The 22694-nt window shown below is 47.6% G+C and overlaps 1 protein-coding gene across 3 annotated transcripts in view; it reads right to left on the bottom strand.

Moving 5' to 3' along the window:
* Positions 1-4505: 4505 nt before the first annotated feature.
* Positions 4506-22694, bottom strand: part of LOC127577844 (excitatory amino acid transporter 2-like) — a 107383-nt gene continuing 89194 nt past the window's right edge. For all 3 annotated transcript variants that reach the window (XM_052029450.1, XM_052029449.1, XM_052029451.1), the window contains 3 exons: positions 20589-20723; positions 16687-16915; positions 4506-11870 (listed from right to left, as the gene is read on the bottom strand). In XM_052029450.1, coding sequence (XP_051885410.1) covers positions 11796-11870; positions 16687-16915; positions 20589-20723 — 439 coding nt within the window. In that variant the 3' untranslated portion in view covers positions 4506-11795. The remainder of the gene's footprint in view (positions 11871-16686; positions 16916-20588; positions 20724-22694) is intronic.

The following is a 22694-nucleotide window of genomic DNA, read 5'->3' as shown; positions in this document are numbered from 1 at the left end:
TTTAGTATGAAAATGAAAACGGGAATATTAAACACTTGCTGACAGCCAGGCTTGTGTTCGAAGTGTCTGTTTGCTCCAACTGAATTGAAGTACAATGAATAAACATGTATAGGCGTTTCCATATTTCCTCACAATATACAAGGCCATTTCGGCCCATCGAGTTAATGCCGGCTCACAGGGCAATTCCAATCCCCACTAATTTTCCTGGTAACCTATTCTTCCCACATTCCCATCAGCCCCCCTCAGATTCTACTCAGTGACAATTTACAGTGACTCAGTAATCTACCAATCTGCCGGTCTTTGGGATGTAGGAGGAAACCGGTGAATCCAGAGGAAACCCACACTGTCACAGGTAGAACGCGCAGACTCCACAAAGACAACACCAGAGGTTAGGATCAAACCGGGTTTCTCTGGAGCTGTGAGGCAGCAGCTCGATCAGCTGCACCACTGGACCTATACCCACCTGGATTTTACCACATTTTTAATGGACGGTGTGCAGCAAGGTCTTCAATGTTCCTGAGGACTCGGGTCTGAAGGGTTGTTGCCCAGAATTCCTGATACCCCTGGGATGTGATCACACAGCGGTGTAGTAACAGTTCGCCCAGTGCAGTGGGGTGAAAGGGGAGAGACCAGAGTGCTGGACTAGTGCAACTAGCTTGCCAGGTCCCATGCCAGCTTTGAAAATTACAACTCACTTGAAATGAAACAAATTGGAAAAGGATCTGTCGGTGTTATTTGACAATCCCTTAAAGAGCTTGTGAATTTAACAAAGGCAGAAAGGCAGTGAAACGAAACTGGTCCACGGTTAAAGTATTGGAAAGCAGAGCCTGGTGCAAGTGTGTTGATTATTAGCAACTGCTATTCCCTGGCAACAGTTACTACTGCTTTCACCGCTTCATTGGAAAAGCCAAGAAATAATGTGAAGTGTGACGTGATGAGATATTGGATTCCTTGAAGGAGCTTATACACCTCTGTACTGTGTGGCTATTAACCTGTATTTCACAACTCCAGTGGAGCAGATAGGGTTTTGTATTTATATTAAAATCACTCATTGTAAAAGCTGCTGGTTTCATTTGTTTTTGATGAGACCTGTCAAAGCCGCTGCTGCAGTTTTGTGCATCTCCTTCTTTTGGCCTGTTTCTGTCTGTCTGTGTGTTTGGCCCCGTCTGCTTCTGACTGTGTGTGATTGATCTGAGTAACAAGAGGGAATATTAGATTAGAGCTTGTTGGACAGCAACGGGAGGATGAATTCTGGCTTCGATCGGTTTGTTCAATGCACCAACACAGCCTTTTGTCGATTGAGGAAAAGATGAAGGGCTTAAGGCTTGGCATAAAACTCAATGTTTATCACTGAGCAGTGAGCCCTGCCCTGCGACGAACTACCTACAGCAGGCTTCTTAAGGCGCAGGGAAAATATCACCAACTCTACCTACATAGAGTTCTGCAAATTCACTGGAAAGATACACAACCAATATCAGTGTCCTCTGCCAGCCCAACATCCCCAATATTGAGGCTCTAGTTACACGCAGTTGGCTTCATTGGACAGACCGCGTTGCTTGGATGTCCGACACCAGACTTTCAAAGTAGATACTTTGGTCCAAGTTCTGTCACAGGAAGAGATTGCCAGGTGCACAGAGGAAGAGGGTCAAGGACGTGCTCAAAATCTCCTCGAACAAGTGCGTCATCCCCGCTGACTCCTGGGAATCTCTGGCCCCTGACTGCTCCCTGTGTCTGTGTGGGTTGCCTCTGGATGCTCCGGTTTCCTCCCACATTCCAAAGACGTACGGGTTAGGAAGTTGTGGGCATGCTATGTTGGCGCCAGAAGCGTAGTGACGCTTGCGGGCTGCCCACCAGAACACTCTACGCAAAAGGATGTATTTTACTGTGTGTTTCGATGTACATGTGACTAATAAAGAGATCTCTCTCTCTCTCTCTCTCTCTCTCTCTCTCTCTCTCTCTCTCTCTCTCTCTCTCTCTCTCTCTCTCTCTCTCTCTCTCTCTCTCTCTCTCTCTCTCTCTCTCTCTCTCTCTCTCTCTCTCTCTCTCTCTCTCTCTCTCCGTGGAGAAGGAGCATTCGGCATTGGCTTTGAGAACTTTGAGTCAATGCATTGAGAACCCCAGGATAAACAGAAGCAGAAGTTCACCACCTCACAAACTAATCCCTCCCTACCACCCCCCTCCCCACCCACCATATCAGGCGCCTCCTGCCCCATCTGTAGAAGATTCCATGGCATCATCAGTCACCTCAGAACCCATGCGGAAGCAAGTCATCCTCTGTACTAAGAAGGAAGAGCAGGCTCCATGTAATTCACGTATGGATAAGGGATGTGGATGGCCAGTCCAAATGAACAATGTGAAAGCAGGTTGAATAGCCAAGAATTCTAAAGGTGAAGATAGTCGGAAGCTATCAATCGACTGTCCGCAATGGGAATGTTGCACTGGAGCAAACTGGATCAAAGTTGACTAAAGGAGAGGAGGGATTAGCTCAGATCTGACAAGGAGCTCCTCAGGCGAGAGGATCCGATTGGATCTCATATGGGAGACTCGTGTATCTTTTATTCAGTGAATCAGCAACTGCAAGGCATCGGGACAAAGGAAAGGGACGTCATTTGTGTTCCTCTTCACAGATGCTGCCCGATCCGCTGAGTGTTTTTGCATTTTCTCTTTTTATTTCAGATTCCCAGCATCTGTAGTCCTTAGTCCTTTGCTTTTGGATTTTTTTTATAATAACTATTTTATTGGGCCTTCCACACTGTTCCAAATGCACGAGCATATTCAGTGTCAATATAACTAAACACAGTACCCTGAGATGATCACAGTCCCCAATACCTACCCCAAGGCCTCTCTCCTCCACCTCTACACTGTTCTATGTAACCTGCCCCTGACCTTGCTCTCAGATTGCAAACACCCTGGCCAGATCTTGATGAAAGGGCACCAACCTGCAACACTAATACCACTCTCTGCACTTGCTGAGTGTTTCCACCATTCTCGTTTATTTCAGGTTTTCTGCGGCTGCGGTGTTTTATATCCCATGACAAGATAAGATCTCTTTATCAGTCACACGTACATTGAAACACACAGTGAAATGCACCTTTTGCGTAGAGCGTTCTGGGGGGCAGCCCGCAAGTGTCGCCACGCTTCCGGCGCCAACGTAGCACACCCACAACTTCCTAACCCGTACGTCTTTGGAATGTGGGAGGAAACCCACGTGGACACGGGGAGAACGGACAAACTCCTTACAGACAGTGGCCGGAATCGAACCCGGGTCTCTGGCGCTGTAAAGCGTTACGCTAACCGCTACACTACCGTGCCTGCCCATGGTCCCAACATTGATTTCTTTTCCCTCTCTCCTTCCTTTGTCCCCTTTCACCTCCCTCTCTCTGCATCTGCTCCAGACACATCAGCTGTGATTGGAAAGCCTTCAGCTCCTGTAACGTGGCACTTTACTGATTCGCCCTGCCGGTTCTCTCCTTAAAGATACACATCACCAAGGTTACCAAGGCACTGGCTCAGCCCTCAGCTGCCAAGAAGGACAGGAACAACGTCAGGGAGCGCTGGGATCAGAAGCTTCAGCTCATCTCATTTCAACCCGTGTTGTTACTTTGCCGGGCACCTGCGCTCGATCCGCCGTGGCCGTCCGGAGCTCCCGGTCGCCGGCCATTTTAGTTCCCCTCGCCGTTCCCACATGACACGTCTGTCCTCGGCCCCCTCCACTGCCAGGGTGGGGCTACACCCAAACTCCACCCCCCTTCCCCCCACCTCTTTATACTATCTCCCCTCTTATCTTTCAGTCGACCTGAAATGTCGACCATCCATTTCCCTCCACAGATGCTGCCTGACCCACCGAGTTCCTCCAGCAGATTGTGTGTTGCTTCATATTGTTGCTCTGTTAGACTCCAGGCAAAAGATCAAATACAGAAATTCCCGAATTTACAAAGTTCAGTTTAGGAATTTTTGCTATAATGCCATTGGCTCCGTGAGGCACATGTCTTTCATTTACAAATAGCACACCACTCTCCACACTGTACCAAAATGCCCGCAATGTATTTTTGATTTATGAAATTTTTCTTAACGTATTTTTTCCCAGGAGCGCTTCCTTTCCATAAATTGAGAAACTGCTGTCCTGGTAAAGGGAATGTGGGAGAGGTGTGATCAAGTAGAATAAGACCCCAAGTTAAAAGATTACAAGAAGCTACAGGAAGAATTAATTCCTTTCGAGAAGTGAGCTGGCGCTGTCAAAAATGACAAAATATGCCCCTCCCTAAACCTTTCCCCATCCCTTGAAGGGTCTCCAGTCTGAAACATTAACACTGTCTTTGCTCTCTCCACAGACACTGCCTGGCCTGCTGAGTGTTTCTCTGTTCTCTGTTTTTAATTTCAGGTTTCCAGCATCCGCAGCTTATTTTGATTTTGCTTCCACCGCTCCAGAGATGGACTGAATGCATCCCATTAATGTGTTGCAAGAACAGGACTAAGGGGCAAAAATACCAAATCACACGCTTGAAACCGAGGTACCAATAAACATTTATTAGACTTTTCTGTAAACTTATAATAACACCAAAAATACAGCACAGAGAGAAATAATCCAGTTGTGTCTCTGCCCTTCGATATATAAAGAATGCAGGTTTATACATGAGGATGTCAACAGCGTTTCCACAAAGGATGAACAAGAGATCAGAAAACCTTCCATATAAATCAATGAAAATGATGTTTAAACACATGGGGGACTTGACAGAGGAAGTCAGTTCCATCCGTGCTTGCTACAGATCGCACTCGCTTCAACCCAAAACCTTGCCAACATAGGGAGAGGTCGAACCCATTGGTCAGCCAACGCTGAGACACAGCACTGACAGCAAAGGGGAGACCACTAACGGGGAGTGAGGAACTATAGGGGGCATATCCGGAGGGAGAGAGAGGGGAAAAATAGATTGGGATAGGGACGGGGGTGCAAGGATGGGGGAAATGGGTCGAGGGGGATAGGAAGTGGAGAGGTGAGGGTGAGGGGATGGAAAGGTGGTGGAAAGGGTGAGAGGAGGAGAACCAGGTAAAGGTGGAAGGGGAGAAGAGAAGGGATGGGACGATGGCGGAGGGAGGGGAGGAGAGGTGAAGACCTGGAGTGGGAGGGGAGGACACTGCTCGAGGTGAGAGGGGGTGGAGGAACAGAATGAGGATAAAAGGGGAGAGGGGGAGGGAGTGGCTGAGGGTGGAGGGGAGAGAAGGAGGGGACAAGGGGAGGGTGGGGGAAGGGGGTGAAGAGGGGAGGGCAGGGCACCTGGAGATGTGCGGGGAGTGGCTAGCCCCTGTGTTGCATGGAATACTGCTGTACCTCTGTGTTATGGACGGGGGCCGCGGGGACTCGCCTTTCAGAGAGAGGGGCAACCTGCCACTAGTCTATACACTGTGTCTACGCTGCAGAGGGAGCTCCTGGCTTTTATCACAGCCGAGCAGGCGGAGATATTGTGACTGTGGTGTTTGTAATAGAAACCCAACAACCGTATTCATCCACACCAAAGGCTGCATTACAACCACTATTAGAGGAATTACCCCTGAGGAGGCAGATCACTCCCACTGATTGTTACGCTGCTTACTCCTTGGGAGGGGGGTAGACACCTCCTACAGATTGTTACACGGTTTAACCCTTAGAGGGCAGATCGCTGACTCGAATGCTGCATCCAGTGCGGGTTTAGTCAGTGAAATGTTAACTTCTCTGCCTATGCGTACTTTGATATACGGCCTGTGCAAAGTCACACCCGCACCACACCTGGGTGTTGTGCTCTGTGTACTTTTAGATCCATTGACAGTTTCTGAGTGAACTTGAGGGGCTTTGATGGACTGCAATGGGCGGTCTGAGTAATAACTGGTCCTGGATTTGTCCAACATCATTGCAATCCAATACAAGTAGGGAAGACATTTTGTGGGGGGGGGGGGGCTCGTCTCCCTTGGGTACGAACCAACAGTTGTCCCTATGCCCAGCACTGCATGTACACTGGTGTATTTCAGCCAGTGTCTGACTCCAGTCACTGAAGGAGCCGCCTGTTGCTTTAACCTGGTAAGTCACACATAAGTGCCGAGGAGGAATTCCGCCTGTTCTTAAGACCAACGGTGTACCTGGCTGACTTCCTCTGTCAGCACCACACCCATTGTTGAAGGTTATACCACGTCACTCACACACACACCAATCTCACTCAAGTACAGCCTCATAGTTGATGAGTTGCTGGGCCCGTCCACCCCCAGTGTCACTGGCTGCTCAGATATGCAAGCCCCAATTCTGGTTTGACGGACAGAAACTACCTTCGGTGCATCAGGTGTTCAGTACGAGAGACACTCATGAGGAAACCGGCCCTCTCTAACTTTCCCTGAAATAAGTGCTTCAGTCAAGAGAAGACAAAACAAAAATTCACTTGGGCAGCTGCCTCTGTCCACTGTTTGACTCCTCCACCCTTCATTCTATCAGTTCAACGTTGGTGGGAGCCAGCATCGGGCGAGGTAGGGCCCTGTTTTAATTGTTGGGTGGTGATCCTCGGTCATAGAGTCATACAGCACAGAAACAGGCCCTTCTGTCCATCGGGTCTGTGTGGACCATCAAGCACCCATTTACACTAATCCCATTTTATTCTATCCCCCGTCCATCCCAGATTCTACCCCTCACCCACACACTAGGGGCAACTTACAGCGGCCAATTAACCTACCGACTCGCACACCTTTGGGAAACGGGAGAAAAAAACCCATGTGGTCACAGGGAGAACGTGCAAACTCCACACAGACAGGCATCCGAGGTCAGGATTGAACCCGGGTCACTGGGGCTGTGAGCCAGTAGCTCCGCCACTGTGTCCTCCCTGGCCCAGTATAAATCTTTCCCAGGCACAGGTTATCTAGGATTGCCAAGATCTCTGGGACTTTCATGGAATCTTCAGCAACTGAAGATCCAGGAAGCAATCCTGGAGTCAAATCACAGTGCAATTGGTGCAGATTGGATTCTTTTTCCGTTGGAAGCTTTAATGGATTCATTATGAAGAGGCAGTAGGATATGAGAGAAGGAAGTTAGACTAAGTGGCGAAATTTATCCAGTCTGCTGAATTTCCAGAAATTAGGTAGAGCGCTCTCAAGATGGATGTGTTAGGAAGGTGGGAGGTGCTGCCTCAAAAGCTCCAGGAATGTGCTCAGCTTTAGTACTGTGGAACATGTAAATGGACCACAACTGTGCTTAATATTAAGTATTGTGGACAGGTCTGGTCTTCCTAACCAAGGAAGGATATGCTTGCAATAAAGGCAATGCAGCAAAGGTTCACCAGATTGACTTCTGGGTCAGTGAGTGAGCAGTGGGGAGGGGGCGGGTTAGTCCCATGAGAAGAGATTATACATACTGGGCCTGTGCCACAGAGTTTAGCGAAACGAGAGGAGATTTCATTGAAACATACATATTCTTATGTGGCTTGGCAGAGTGGAGGAGGAAATATGTCCCCAAGGCTAAGGTGTCCAGGACCAACGGTCACAGTTTCAAAATTAGGGGATGGCCATTCAGGACAGTGAGAAGATCTTTCTTCACCCAGAGGGCAGTGGATCTTTGGAATTCTCTACCCAAGAGGGCTGTGGAGGCTCGCTCACTGAGTTATATTCAAGACAGAGATTGAGAGACATTTGGATGTGGGGTTGGTGCAGGAGAGTGGGGCTGAAGGCTTATGGAACTGGGAGGTAGGCATAAAGGGTCGAATGGCCTTTTATTTCTTAAACGTTGCCTTGGGAATCCGGGACAAAGCCCTCTGAAGGAATTCCAGCCCAGATACCACACTGGTCGTGTAAACCATGAAGTGGTAAGCAGGTCCAGGATGAGAGTTCTCACTTCCAGCAAGTCTAAACCTGTCACATTCCAAGAAAGGCGTGGCCCAGGCCACTCCACCGCCATCACTCATAGCTGCCACGTAAGAGAACTCTAATCGGAACAGAACAACTGGCTGTTGAGTAGATGGGTGGGTCACATAAAGTAAGAGAGGGATTGCAGCAAGGTGCATTGGAGCAAGTTCCTTCTTGGACTCTGCATCGCACTGCTCTACTACGACCCTGGGACCATCCCAACGTGAGGCCACAGCCCAAGCAGAGGGCACAGACATCCAGAATAAAAGCTTAACCTCCAGCTTCTGAAGAGCACACTCAGAATTGTGAGGATGCTCCATGCCAACAGATTGGATCAAAGGCCAGGAGCATCACATCATTTGTTTTGAAGCAAGCAGATCTGCGAATCGGCCCAGCGTGGTGCTTCTTCACATCAGCATGGTGCATCAGCACCTGAAGGTTGCTACGGGAACTGCACCGGTAGGTGTTCTGCGGCACATCCGGCACCATGAGTGGAAGCTCTTGTATCTCCTGTTCCTCGCACATTAATGAGGGAAAAGCTGAGCCCACAGGTTAAATTCTGAAGCTTCTCCAGCAGTGGTCTGGGGCCCTGGGTTGACAAACACCAGAGTGCCATCTAACTCACTTGCAGAGATCTTTTGCAAATTTGTTTTTCTTCCCTAAATTGTCACAGAATGTGCCTGGAGATACTCAGCGGGTCAGGCAGCATCTGCAGAGAGAGGAGCTGAGTTAACGCTTCAGGTCAATGACCTTTGACTGGTTTCTCCCTCCGTGGATGCTGACTGACTTGTTGAGTGTTTCCAGCATCTCCGGATTTCGTTTCAGATTTCCAGCATCTGGGTTTTTTTTTAAAATTACTTCCCTAAAGGTCCGCTGGATATCAGAGAAGGGGTGGAGGTGATGGGGCAGGGTACAGGGGCTGGTGGGACAGGAGGAAGTCAGGAGGTTGCGTGACGTGGGAGGGAGTGTCAGCTTCTGTCAGATCTGTGGATCAGATTGGAAGGTATACCTGACCGCTACACACTTCTTCTTCACTGGATGCTTTCAGCCCCTCTGCCAATTTGCTATTGACGTCACAGTGTTCTCCTTCCTGCTCCAAAAGTATTAGCATTCCACTTTATTCTTGGATGGGTTGCGCCCAATGCGTACTGGGCAAATCACCCAAGCAACCAACACCTTCACTGGTCGAGCTCAGCTGACATGAGGTTCCTGCCTATCCAGCTGTGGGGTGGGTTTCCACCAAACCAGCCACAGAGACAGAACTTTGTATCTGTTGCATTGTGAGTGGGAGCGGGAATAATTCATGATGTGATTGGAAAATCTCCTCACCTTCCAATCTCTCCTGGCTGTGTACTTCAGATATCACAGTATCTCCTCTTCCCTTATCTTCCCAATGCACTACATTTTTCAATCCATTAGCTGTTCTTTTTTAATTTCACACACACACACACACACACACACACACACATACACACACACACACACACACACACACACACACACAAATTCCTACACCTGCAAAACTTTAACTATGAAAAGGCATACCAGGTTCTTTTAGGGATTTGGAAAGCTGAAGTTAAGAAGTTACAAGAATGTATAAAAATTATGGCATAAAAACTAAGAACAATTAACACCCAATGTCGCCCGATTGCTTCAAAGTAGTATGTGCACTAAATATCATGCAAGGTTTACGTTAGACACAAGTACAAAATTTAATAATAGTCCACAGTAATACAACAGCTCAAGGAGACACTCTGAGAAAGTAGAAAACCAGTTAACACTGAACAGCATGAACCAACTGCATCCTTAAAGCAATTTCTAATTTGCTTCAAAGATTACAATCCGGGAGATTCTTCCATCTGTGAAATCTCTCAGCAGAGGGCTTTAAAACCTAATTGCACAGATTGTAATATAGTCTTGCCTGTTGCATGAGGCAAATGATCTTTTACATAAAAATTCACAATCCACCCCCTGCACATGAGGGTTAACCTGCTCAGGGAGTGTCTACTTCTGGGATCCTTGTGTCTGCATTTGCCAAGGATGTCAGCAGAAGAGATTCCTGAGCCAGATACCCTCCCTTGTGTTCCAACCGGGCCCCAAGGACATTGGGCATCATTTGGCACTCTTGTGAACTTCGAGACAAGTGAATTGGCAGAGAGAAAAGTTTGACAGAAGACTTGTGCTTGTCCGTGGTGCTGAAGTCAAAGGCAGTGTCTGGGGGTTGTGGATCGAGAATATTTGCTCAACACCATTCTACCCAGCAGTGGATGAACCTGCCAACAGACTCCATCAAACAAAAAACATTCACAGTTGAGAGTGGCACCTTTACCCTTCTCTGGGTCAAGAGCCAGATTTTGACACATTGGCTGCTGTCGTTACAAGGGATGAGGAGTCAAGTGGTATGGGTTCATGGGTAACAAAGGATTCACTTCCCCTCCCCAACCTAGCAAGGTAACTCAAGCCTTAGCTGAACTGGATCACCACTTGTGTATCAGTCTTCCCACAGCAGACACCTAAGCTGCTTCAAGTCAGTGATGAAAAGCACTGCAAGCAAGTTTCTCATTGCACCTTGCTTACGGGTACTTGTGCGTATGACAATAAACTTGACTTTGACTTTGACTTTGAATTAGGCACCTGTTTGGATTAGATACATGCAAAATATTGGGTCAGTGTGGACCTGCCACCAACACCTCTTTGATCCCCAGTGGGGGGGTGGTTTACTGTTTGAACAACTCACTAACGGGGTCAGCTGACAACTTTATCCTGCTGGGGACTTAAATTTGGGTCACGCCATTGAAAGGTTACTCAGGGGTCATTAAAGACATGCCCCGCTGTGGCAACATCCCTTGCAGGAATGGCGAATGAGCTTCAGCCATTCTTCATGTGATGGGGCCCAACTCTTAATCCTGTGGTCCAGGATCTCCCAATGGGTGACAGAGTGCGGGCAGGATAATTGGACCACTAGAGGCAAAGGAGAAGCTGGAGTAGTGAGCGCCTCTCTCAGACCCGCGGACACCAACCCCCACCCCGGCCTTGAGCGGTGCTGGAATGTTATCCCTCTTGGATCCCTACACGGAACCCGAAAGGAAGGAAGCTGGTACAACTTTTTCAGGTACTTCCCCCGTGGCCAGAGGCGGGATTTGGGGACGGGAAGGGGACCTGCGTCGTTCTGAGACTGACAGGAAGCAGGCCAGCGTGCAGGCTCCCTCCTGCACCCTCCTGCCCCAAGCTCTGCCTTGCTGGCTGATCCCACAGCGCCGAGGCACATTTCCCAGAGCAGAGTGCGAGGGATCTGCCCTTCCTTCAAGAGGGAGCGGAGCTGGAGGCGACGTCGCTGGACTGGTGCACTTGTGGAGCTCGCCAATAGCAGTGTCACGCATTAAACCAGGTCACTTCCCTGAGAATGGCCTGTGCCGACCAGTTAGGTCAAAATTTATGTGCTTCATTGCAATACAGGTTGGCAAGACCCAACAGAGCAAATAGAAGAGGGTTAAATCCTGGATGTGCAACAATATAAATATCTTTCCCAACAACACAGGCAACTCACAATACTCTCAGGCAGGGCAAAAGGGTAGTGGGTGCGGGACATACACCTTGCAGTCTTGCGCTTAGCTTTGCAAACTTGCTTCTTCCAAATGGGCTCCTTTCCCTCTCCTTCCTCTTTCCCGAGTGACCGTGTGGAGACCTGTAAAGGACTATGCAGCAACTGGTAAAACCCCAGGTGTCCCCTTCACCAGCTCTCTACTTGGACCTTGCACTAACCACACTTACATAAAAGTACGAAAGAATTTCATCTTGCTATTATTTGCTTGTTTCCCGTCGGACGAACGGTTTCAGCAGAAGCGAGCTTCGGTGGGGTGCGGGGGTGCGGGGGCGGGGGTGGGGGAGGGGGAGAGGGGAGGTGCGGGGCTCGTGGGTGATGGTATCGGGTTGCCCCACTCTCCTCAGCTCCCCCGGCTCCAAGGTTCCTCCTCAACAACTGTGTGGTCGGCAGCTGTGCCATTCTTGGCCATGGTCACCTGGGGAGGGAATTACGAGGGAAGTCTAACTCAAGGGAGCAAGGCACAGGAAACAGCGAGAAACACGGCAGCCAAGAGACTGAGGACAAACTCAACACGTTCGTTGAAACCCCCTCTCTGCTCAACCACCATCGGTGCGTTGTGGTAAACTGGGCAGATGACAGAGAAGCAGGCTTGAGGGTCAGATTGCCTTCTGTCCCAATTTGTTCCGTCCGTTACACCAGCAGTTTTGACGTCAAAACTACAGGAGTAAATGTGATTTGGGGAAATAGTGTAACATGGATCAGCCAAACATCATACATCATTCCCATCTCTGGTGGTTAGCAATGGAGAGATGTATGAGTCATCGTCACCCAAAGCCTAATTCTGCTCAAGTTTCAGAGTCTTCTCCCCTTTCATTACCCTTTGGAGCAGCTCTTCGTAGAAACTCAAATCCACCTCAAGGGTCATGAGGACCTATTTGCCTTCTCAGTAAGGGAAAAAGTTGCGGGACGTAGATTTACCTTCATGTCTTTTTACCCACGAGGTTCTGCCTATCAAGGACCCATGGGCTCTATTCCCACCAAGTTAAGTGTTATGGACTCAGTGAAAGTCCCTTTAAGATAGAGAGTGTGTGTGTATGTGTGTGTGGGGCGTGCTTACGTCAATAGAAGATAAAGGACGTAATGACGTTGTTGAAGAAGTAAGAAGAAGAAGAAGAAGAGAGAGAGAGAAGGGAGAGAGACACCAGCCTGCTTGTTTTCTCTATTGATGGATGAGAAACAATAACTGTGTTTGCCACTGAAATCCATGTATGGAAGTTGGAAGTAATCCGGTGGAGTTCACTTTGTTGCTGACCTGTAGAAGGAAACAGGTATTTGTGTGTGGACGACCACGGTTCGGATGCTTTTCGGGGTGAGGAAGTCACTACCGAGTAAACACTGAAGTGTCGTTTGGGTTCCATCGTGGAACATTTGGATTTCGTATGTACTCTCTCTATGTTTTTCTACATCTACATCTTATCTTCAGACAACGGTGGTTGTTGAAGAAGCCCTTGTTCATGTTTCACCTTATGGCTTGCGGAACTGAACTTTAAGAACCATTCCGGAACTGGGAGTTTTGGACTTTGTCACACACACACACACGAAGAGTTTAGTTTTGGGGTTAACGTTCGAGGTTTAACATTCTTGAATTCTAACATACTAACATTTTTTTTTTACTTTTATTTTACGTATTATCATAAGTAGTGATTAATAAAATAGTTTTTAACACTGAATCATGCTCAGTGTGTTTCTTTTGTTGCTGGTTTGTGACATAAGGTAATAGGTTGTTAACGGTAGGATCCTGAGAGGGAATGAAGTGTTCCTGACACATATATCTGCAGATCCCTGAAGGTAGTAGGACAGGTAGATCAGATGGAAAAGAAGTAATGTGAGATTTTTTTAATTATTAGGCAAAGCTTAAAATCGAAAAGCAGGGACACCACAGCGATAGTACTTCCAGTCACAACAGTGTCGGAAGGAGGTGGGAGGGTTATAAGGATGGTGCCACATCTGGGGGGATTTTAGCTGGGAGGAAAGGTTAGTACAGCTGCAGCACAGGAGCTTGAGGGAAGAGTTAATCGAGGTGTGCACATTTCTGAGGATCTTAAGCACACAATGACCAATGAGGACCTATTTGCCTTCTCAGTAAGGTAAGAAGCTAAGGGACGTAGATTTAAAATAATTGGTAGGAGGATGAGAGGGGAGATGAGGAAAAATATTGTCCCCCCAGAGCGTGGAAGGGTGGCTGCTTGTGAGAGAGGCAGAACCAGAAACCAACACTGGATATGGACCTGATCTGTTGGAACCTACAAGGGCAGGCTAAAAGTTAGATGAGGTGAATACGTTATGAATGGTAGGGAGTGAAGAAATCTTGATGTGGAGGTCTAGAGATCCCTGAAGAATCTTTATTTTGCCCAACAAGGTCACAATACTACAAAGATCCTGCTCTCGATCTATACATATCTAAGGTTATGTAGTGAACTTGTTTCTGTGTAGGGTACAGAGCAGGGCACTAGCTTGGGTAAGCAACTGTACACGTTACCGAGGTCAAAAAGACCAGGGTTAGTCCAATCCAAGTTGTTGCCTTGTTGTGTTTATGCTTGCTGAAACCTAGGTGACCTTGTTTGATGAAACACCCTTCGTACCTTGGTAGTGACTGGGTGGTGACTCATACCATCATTAACAGGGGGGGGGGGGGTCGGAAAGTTTGTACCTCTACCGCTGTTGACAATATGTTAGCTCTGACCCACCTTCCATTGTGTTATGAGTTGCTCACCTGAGATACAGAAAGAGATCAATTTCTTCAGGCATGTGTCAATTTTGTTAGGGGACTAGACAGCTTAAAGTTGTAAGCCAGCCTCAAGCCACATTTCACAGGGTGAAGTGAAGAAAGATCTCAGTGACATGCTACAGCACAGTGACCCAAACCTTGCTGTGGAATTTAACACTGAAATTAGTTCATTGGATTGCGTTCTACATTTTGAAATCAGTCTTATCTTCTGAGGATGGGTTGGGAAGGGTGTGGGCTGTTATTATAAACTCCCTCGGTCACCTCAGAGTTAACTGCCTGCAAGGGTGAATTGAGCTGAAGTGGATTTGAGCTTAATTACGTAAAAAAATAAAATGCTTCGAATTTCTCTTGGCTACATATAGCAGCCTGCTCCAACTGCAGTGTGAACAGTGCCAACATAGCCCTCCCGCATCAGAATCCACACCCAGTCCCAGGACCCCAGGAGACAGAAAGGCAAGAGATGTTAGAGGAGAGTTGCATGCATCAGCGCATCACAGACATGCAGTGGATGAAATGAATGGACAGAAAAAGATGGTAGTGATGCAATCGTTTACATGACAGGTATAATAACAGAACAAATGCGATGTGCATGATTTATACAGAGAGTCCTTATACCCCAAAAGACCAGGCAGGCAAACAGGGCTTCATATGGACAGGACACACAATCACTGACCCCTCACTGTTGCCTACACTTGTCTCATGTAGATTCAGAGGATTCTTCCTGTAGGATATGGGAGCCTCCATATTCAGTTATCTGCAGGGCGATTGAACACAGATAGTCCCTCTCTCAGCCCAGTCACCAAGGCTTCGTCCTCCAGACCCAAATCCTGGGATCGGTCTGACTTCACCAGGTACGGTGGGACTCCTTCCCCAGTCACCAATTCCTCCAGCCTCCATCACAGCCCCATTCATCAAGCCAGTGCCCCCTTATACAGATCTACAAACTCCGCCCCACCCTTCCTGACCGTCGGCCAGTCCTGGGACCCAACCGGCAAACCTCCCATCTCACGTCACACAGCCCTGGCCAACCAGTACAGCCCTCACCTCAGTTACTTATTCCTTGCTGCCTCATCACCAACAGCCTTCATCACCCAATGCCCTCCCCCCATCACCAAACTCCCCCAAATCAACAAACTTCCTGATCACGCCCTCAGTCCCCAATCAAACTACCATCAAATCACCCAACACATCAATCCCCCATCACCCAATAACCCCTATCAGCTGGCATTCTGGTCAACACATCTCCCAAATCAACCCCAACCCCTGTTCAACCCCCCAACCATCATCAAATACCCCCATCACCCAACACCTTGATCACCCAACACCCCATCACCCAACACCCCATCACTCAAAACCCCTACCACCCAACACCTCCATCACTCAACACCTCCATCACCCAACACCTCCATCACCCAATACCCCATCACCCACCACCCAACACCCCACCACCCAACACCCCTACCACCCAACACCCCATCACCCAACACCCCACCACCCAACACCTCGATCACCCAACACCCCACCACCCAACACCTCCATCACCCAACACCCCACCACCCAATACCCCATGACCCAACACCACTATCACCCAGCACCCCATGACCCAACACCCCGATCACCCAACATCCCTATCACCTTGACCCTCCGTCACCTGACAACCCCATCACCTAACACCCTCGATTACCCCACAACGATCACCCAACTTCATCTTCACCCACCCCCATCTCTGACTGTCCCACCCCCCGACTAGCCCACACCCCATCACCTCTAACCCCAGTGATCACCCCCACCAACCCACTGATCAATTCGACCACCTCCCCCCCACTTTACCACCCTCCAACTCTGCCCCTGCCACCCACAACCACTAACCTCCACCACCATTCACAATCAAAGCCTCCACTTCCTACAGTGAGACCAGGGTCCACGACCTCACACATTTGCTTCTCTGCTCCTTCGATGTTTGAGGACCATGGCTGCCACCCATCGCTCTCCTCATCGCTAATGCGCTCAACCCCAGCTGCAAAGTGGCCACCTCCTTCCACTGACACCTTGTGGAGCAGAGGCGAGAGGCAGGAAGTGTTGAGTTGGCCGAAAGCCCCCTTAGATACAAGTTCCCCTTATGCAACTTTACCTTTCCCTTCCTAGCTATGGGAAAGACCCCAGCATTAAAAATATCAAACTTCTCAATAACTTAAGTGGCATAATTTACATTAGTAAGTACAAAAATACTTTAATCTAAATATATTTCACCTATAAATTTTCACAGGCCTTTTTAAAAAGGCTTTCAGTGATGTGGCCTTAAACCAGGCATCCAGGCTCTGGGATAGTTCGATGGGAGATAGCGTTGTGTCCACCCCCTTTTGCCACTTCCGCCAATGTTCTAGCCACAGTGGCTGTTGGGGTATACAGTGACCACTTCAACAAACAGCAGGAAATGGAGACAGCTGGAAACAAACAAGCATTGTTAAATGCAGGTCTCGATATCTGTATATGTGAAATATACCTTGGCCTCTTCCGCCTGGACAGAGTTGTCTGAGTAGTTGGCCCGGTTTGAGTTGTTCTCATGGTGGGCCTTCATGCCATCGTGTATGAAGGATGCCTTGCCCAGTCTCCCATCCTCGAGCAAGGCATGCTGGGCATCGATGTTCGCCAGCTCCTCCTTCGACAGGTGGAAGACGATGCCAGCCCCGAATGAGTCGCCGACAACGTTCACCGAGGTCCTCATCCTGTCCCTGCAATGTGACAGGCAATAGACAAGGTCAGCCCCTCTCCAGTTACTGTGGCAACCGGGCCGGAGGACGGTCAGGGCCAATGGCATCTCAGTTAGAACCTCTTGAGCTGAAGTGTTTCGAGCACCGACAGAAATCGATAGATGTTTGGATGTCAAAGGAATCAAGGGATAAGAGGTTGCTGCAAGAAAGTAGAGGTGAGGTAAAAGATCAGTTATATGATCTTTATAGGGGATAGGGGAGCATGTAAGAGAGGTTGAATAGACTGCTGCTTCTACTTCCTAGGCTCTGATGCTCCTTGTGATTAAATGAATGGGCATCAAAATGTTTAGGGTGATCCTGAGAGGCAAATGACATTCAAAAAGACAGACTTGTTTCCATGACTTCCCTTGTTTTCAGGACTTCAGAACATCTACAGTAAATGTATTGTTGAAGTGTAGGCACTGTGGTAATGTAAGAAATGCAGCAACTAGTTTGCACATAATAGGACAACTCTCTTAGTACATTGATTAACAGACCTGGTGTAGATACTCCTCAGAAGTCAAAGAACCTTCAAAAGACCTTCCAGCGACATTACGAAGGGAAGGAATTCTCCCTATCCCCTTTAAGAAAACTCAGCCCTATTATCTTTGAAATTACCTTTTGAAGATCAAACCAATATATACGTATATATTTTCTGCACAGTTTGTTGGAGTAGCTGAGAGGTAAATTCTGTTTGTAATCTGGGGGTATTTTTTCAAAGCTAGTTGTTAATTATGATGACTACAAAAGCACCAGGCTTTTGTAAAGATTCATCTGGTTCACTCCTGCTCTTTGGGAGAGGACAGCTGCTGTCCTGACGTGGTCTGGTCTGTTGTGTACCTCCAGACCCACGAACGTGGTAAACCCTCAAATGTCCCACCGGGTTCACAGGCAGCTGGGGATGGACAGTAAATATGCTGGCCTTGCCTGCAATGTCTAGATCCTGAAAACTGAATAAATACTTACAAATGCCAGATGTGAAGACAAATTATAAAAGTGATGTCTGAACATTGACAAAATTTGACTTACACCAGTACGCTAGCCTTCTGCCAGGGTTATTTGATGAATCTAATGGGAATGCATAATTGGGAACTGGGAATACTGATGGACCAAATCTCAGCGTTGATCTGGGAACTGCAGCAATGTTAATGATACAAGTTATGAGCCCAGGGAATGCTATTGATCCTGGTGATCTAGGACCTAGAGGAATCCCAAAGCATTGAGATAGAATATCAAACTGGGAGCCAAGGGGAACACTGACATGCAATGTTTAAACAGATGAAAACATTGATAGTCCCAGTCTGGTAAATTTGCTATTACTAGTCTCAGTAATGAATGGGACCAGGGGTAATTAATTACTTACTAATACTCAGTGATATGGAGGGCTGGGCTCAGTTATGCTTGGATTGATGATTCTAACTTATTTTAATGTCCGTCCCTATTTGTCTGAATTGTATCTGGGTGTTCGGGGATTCATTGTTTTGGGTGGGAGGGACGAAGCAGGTTGAGGTGTATTGCAGCTTTAGGGTGAAGGTTGTGGGTGTAGTTGTACAGGAAGAGGATTAGGATTACGTTAAGGGTTAGAGTAAGACTTAAGCTAGGGCGATGAGCAAAAGGAGGAGATTTCCAGTGGTTGAAATGGATGCAGGCTTGGAAGTGTTCCTAAGTGAGGCTTCCTGATACTCCCTTCCCCACTGCAATTCACAATTGGCTCTTGCACGTTGTAACGCCTGATAAAGGCCTTCATACTCTGGGCTATTTGATCACTGACTCCTACTCCTATTGTAGTTCTGTAAGGACAACCAACTCTAATCGGTGGAGCCTCTGTGGTTTGGCCGCACACAGCTCATCGTGCATTGGCCATGCTGTTAAAATAGGGTTATGGGGTGGGATCAGTACATTCCTGTGAGGTTGCAGTAGCAGCCTGAGTATCTACCGTAGCAATACTGTGAGGGGGCCACTGTCTCCAGAGAAGCCCCAGGCTATTCCAGTGGAGCACCAGGCCAGTATCCTCCACTAGGTAAGCCTGCAAGACCCCAAATCCACAGAAGCTTCATCCAGTCCTCAAGTGACAGAATGTGTCTTTCCGAATCCTCTCACCCTCCATGAGACATTTCTGCACACATTCAACTAACGTATTTACTATTTTCTGTTTTCACATCATAGATTCATAGTCACAGAGCTGTACAACACAGAAACAGCCCCTTCACCCCACCATGTCCATGTCAACTACTTTGCCCATCCACATCATAGAACATAGAACACTACAGCACAGCACAGGCCCTTCAGCCCACAATGTTGTGTCGACATTTTATCCTGCTCTAAGATCTATCTAACCCTTCCCTCCCACATAGCCCCCTATTTTTCTATCACTCATGAGTCTATCGAAGAGTCTCTTAAATGTCCCTAACGTATCTGCCCCCACGACCTCTGCAGGCAGTGCACTCCATGCACCCACCACTCTCTGTGTAAAAAAAAACATACCCCTGACATCCCCCTTATACCTTCCTCCAATCACCTTAGAATTATGTCCCCTCGTGTTAGCCATTGTTGCCCTGGGAAAAATTCTCTGACCGTCCTCTCGATCTATGCCTCTTATCATCTTGTACACCTCTATCAAGTCACCTCTCATCCTCCTCCTCTCCAAAGAGAAAAGCCCTAGCTCACTCAACCTATCCTCATAAGACATGCTCTCCAATCCAGGCAGCACCCTGGTAAATCTCCTCTGCACCCTCTCTAAAGCTTTCACATCCCATTTCTGAGCCTGTTAATCCCATCTTCCCGCATTAGGACCGTATCCTTCTATGCTTTGCCTATTGAAGTGCCTGTCTAAACGCCTCTTAAACAAAGTGACTGTATCTGATTCCATCACCTCCTCTGGTAGCAAGGTCCAGATATCAACCCCTCTCTGTGAAAAAACTTACCTCTCAGGTCCCTTTTAAAACTCCTTCCTCTCACTCACACCCTACACCCTCTTGTTTTCGATACCCATCCAATGGGAACAAGATTTTGACTTTCTACCCTATCTATACCTCTCATAATCTTATGTACCTCTATCAGGTCACCCCTCAGCCTCCTTCACTCCAGGGAAAACAAGCCCTCCAATAGTAGACTCAGCCAGTTTCATCACGGGCACAACCCTCCCCACCATCGAAGAAATCTTCAAGTGAGGTCTTTCAATCTTTCGTATAACTAAAGCCCTCCAATCCACTGACTCGTGTCAGCTCAGTTTTCTTATTCTACTATAGTCTAGCCTGTCAGGCAGGTCCCACCACTTTACCATTGAGAGTACTTTGCACAGACCAAGAAGTTTAATGTGCTGGTAACTGCCCTCATTAAGCCATTTTGATTCATCCTATCACAGACACGCCCTTTGTTCTACAATCCCTCCCCTATCTTCTAATCTCCTAAAAACTAATTTGTACTTCTCTCTTTCCCAGTTCTGATGAAGGGTTGCAGACCCAAAATATTGATTCTTTCCACAGATGCTGCCTGACCTGCTGAGATTTTCCAGCATTTCCTGTTTTTATTTCACATTTCTGACATCTGCAGGGACTTGTTATTTGTTAAATGTGAAGTAGCCCAAGCTTTGGGACTAAAGTCAGGACTGAAGAAACTTGCCCAAAGGGTTTTCAACAGGGATAGTGTTACTTACAGCAGCCAGTCCACAGCAATGAGGAGGCTGATGTCTTGAGTGGGGAGTCCAACAGCAGTGAGAATCAGGAGCATGGTGACTAGTCCTGCACTGGGAATACTGGCAGCTCCAATGCTGGCCAAGGTCGCTGTCAAACTGCAAAACAAACATCAACAAGAGTCTCTTTATTGGAGGCAGCCACTAACCTGGTTCAGTGGTGTTTTAGTGCTGCCCTCATCTTCTCCCCAGTTTCAGCACAGTAGCAGCAGTTTGGACCATCTACAGGACGCACTTCAGCAACACACCGAGACTCCTCAGACAGCACCTTCCTAACCCACCACCTCTACCAGCTAGAAGGACAAGGGTAGCAGAAGCCTGGAGAGCACCACCCCCCTGGAAGCTGACCTCCAAGCCACACACCGTCATGCCCTTGAAAATATATCCCTGTTCCTTCACCGTCACTGGATCAAGATCCGGGAAGTCTGTCCCTTAAAGCATTAACTACCACCTCAGACGGCGAAGCCCACGTCCCTTGAATGAATAAAGAAAGCACCTTCCATTCATTTGTTGGCCATTTGATCAGTTTCGGCCTTAACTATTTTTTGGTTTGACCTTAACAGGGTGATCCTGCAGGATTCACTCCAAGAAATAACCCATTCTCCGCACCCTGAAAACTGGAGATCAGGAACTAAAAGGCAGGCATGGTAGTGTAGCGGTTAGTGTAATGCTTTACAGCGCCAGCGACCCGGGTTCAAATCCGGCCACTGTCTGTAAGGAGCTTGTACGTTCTCCCCATGTCTGCGTGGGTTTCCTCCAGGTGCTCCGGTTTCCTCCCATGTTCCAAAGGCGTACGGGTTAGTAAGTTGTGGGCATGCTATGTTGGCGCTGGAAGCGTGGTGATACTTGTGGGCTGCCCCCAGAACACTAAGCAAAAAGATGTATTTCACTGTGTGTTTCAATGTGCATGTGACTAATAAAGATATCTTATCTTATAAAAGGCATTGTCCACAGCCCAATTAATGTTGACCACTTCCAATATGGTAATCACTCCTTAGCAGCCAAACCAGTTCAGTCCTATAGGATCACCCTACACTGCAGAATAAGCTCCAAACAGTACCATAAATTTGTGACAATATCCTCAGACTGAACTTGACACAAGCTGAATTAGCTTAGAGAGAGAGGGAGGAGAGAGAGCTAGAGAGAGAGTGCTAGAGAGAGAGAGAGAGAGAGAGAGAGATTGGTTTTAAGTATTTTCAGGATTAATTTTGTTACTTTAAAACAGACATAATTGATGACTAAAATGCATTTTCATTTACATTTACCTTTAATGTTTTTACATGTTTTAAATTATTAATAATTTTTAAAGTTTAACTTTTTAAAGCGGTTTAGCTGTTACATTTTGTAATCAATTTAGAAAAAAATAGCTTGCGAATGTGAGAAAAATTGAATTTTTTTAGACACTTCTGACAGCCAGTAAACTTAGAATCAGAATCAGATTTATTATCATGAGATGTGTCATTTGGAGGCAGCAGTACAGTGCAAAGGCATAAAGTTACTATGAATTGCAAAGAAAATGAATAGTGCAAAAAAAATACCAAGGTAGTGTTCATGGGTTCATGGACTGTTCAGAAATCTGATGGTGGAGGGGAAGAAGCTGTTCCTGAATCATTGAGTGTGGGTCTTCAGGCTCCTATACCTCCTCCCTGATGGTAGTAACAAGAAGAGGGCGTGTCCTGGATGGATGTCACTTCTTGAGATATTGCCTTCTTGAAGATGTTCTCGATGGTGGGGAGGGTTGTGCCCTTGATGGAGCTGGCTGAGTCTACAATCCCCTGCGGCCTCTTGCGATCCTATGCATTGGAGCCTCCATAACAGGCTGTGATGCAACCAGTCAGAATGCTCTCCACCGTACATCATTAGGATTTTTTTTAAGTGTTTGGTGACATATCGAATCTCCTCAAATTCCTAACAAAGCAGAGCATCTGGTGTGCTTTCTTCATGATTGCATCAATGAGCTGGGCCCAAGAGAGATCCTCCGAGATGTTGACACCCAGGAACTTGAAGCTGCTCACCCTTTCCACCGCTGACCCCTGAATGACTGGTGTGTGTTCTCCCAGACTTCCCCTT

The sequence above is a fragment of the Pristis pectinata genome, chromosome 14 (assembly GCF_009764475.1).
Source record: "Pristis pectinata isolate sPriPec2 chromosome 14, sPriPec2.1.pri, whole genome shotgun sequence".
In the NCBI taxonomy this organism is placed as follows: domain Eukaryota; kingdom Metazoa; phylum Chordata; class Chondrichthyes; order Rhinopristiformes; family Pristidae; genus Pristis; species Pristis pectinata.
This window is presented reverse-complemented; position numbering and strand designations above follow the sequence as displayed.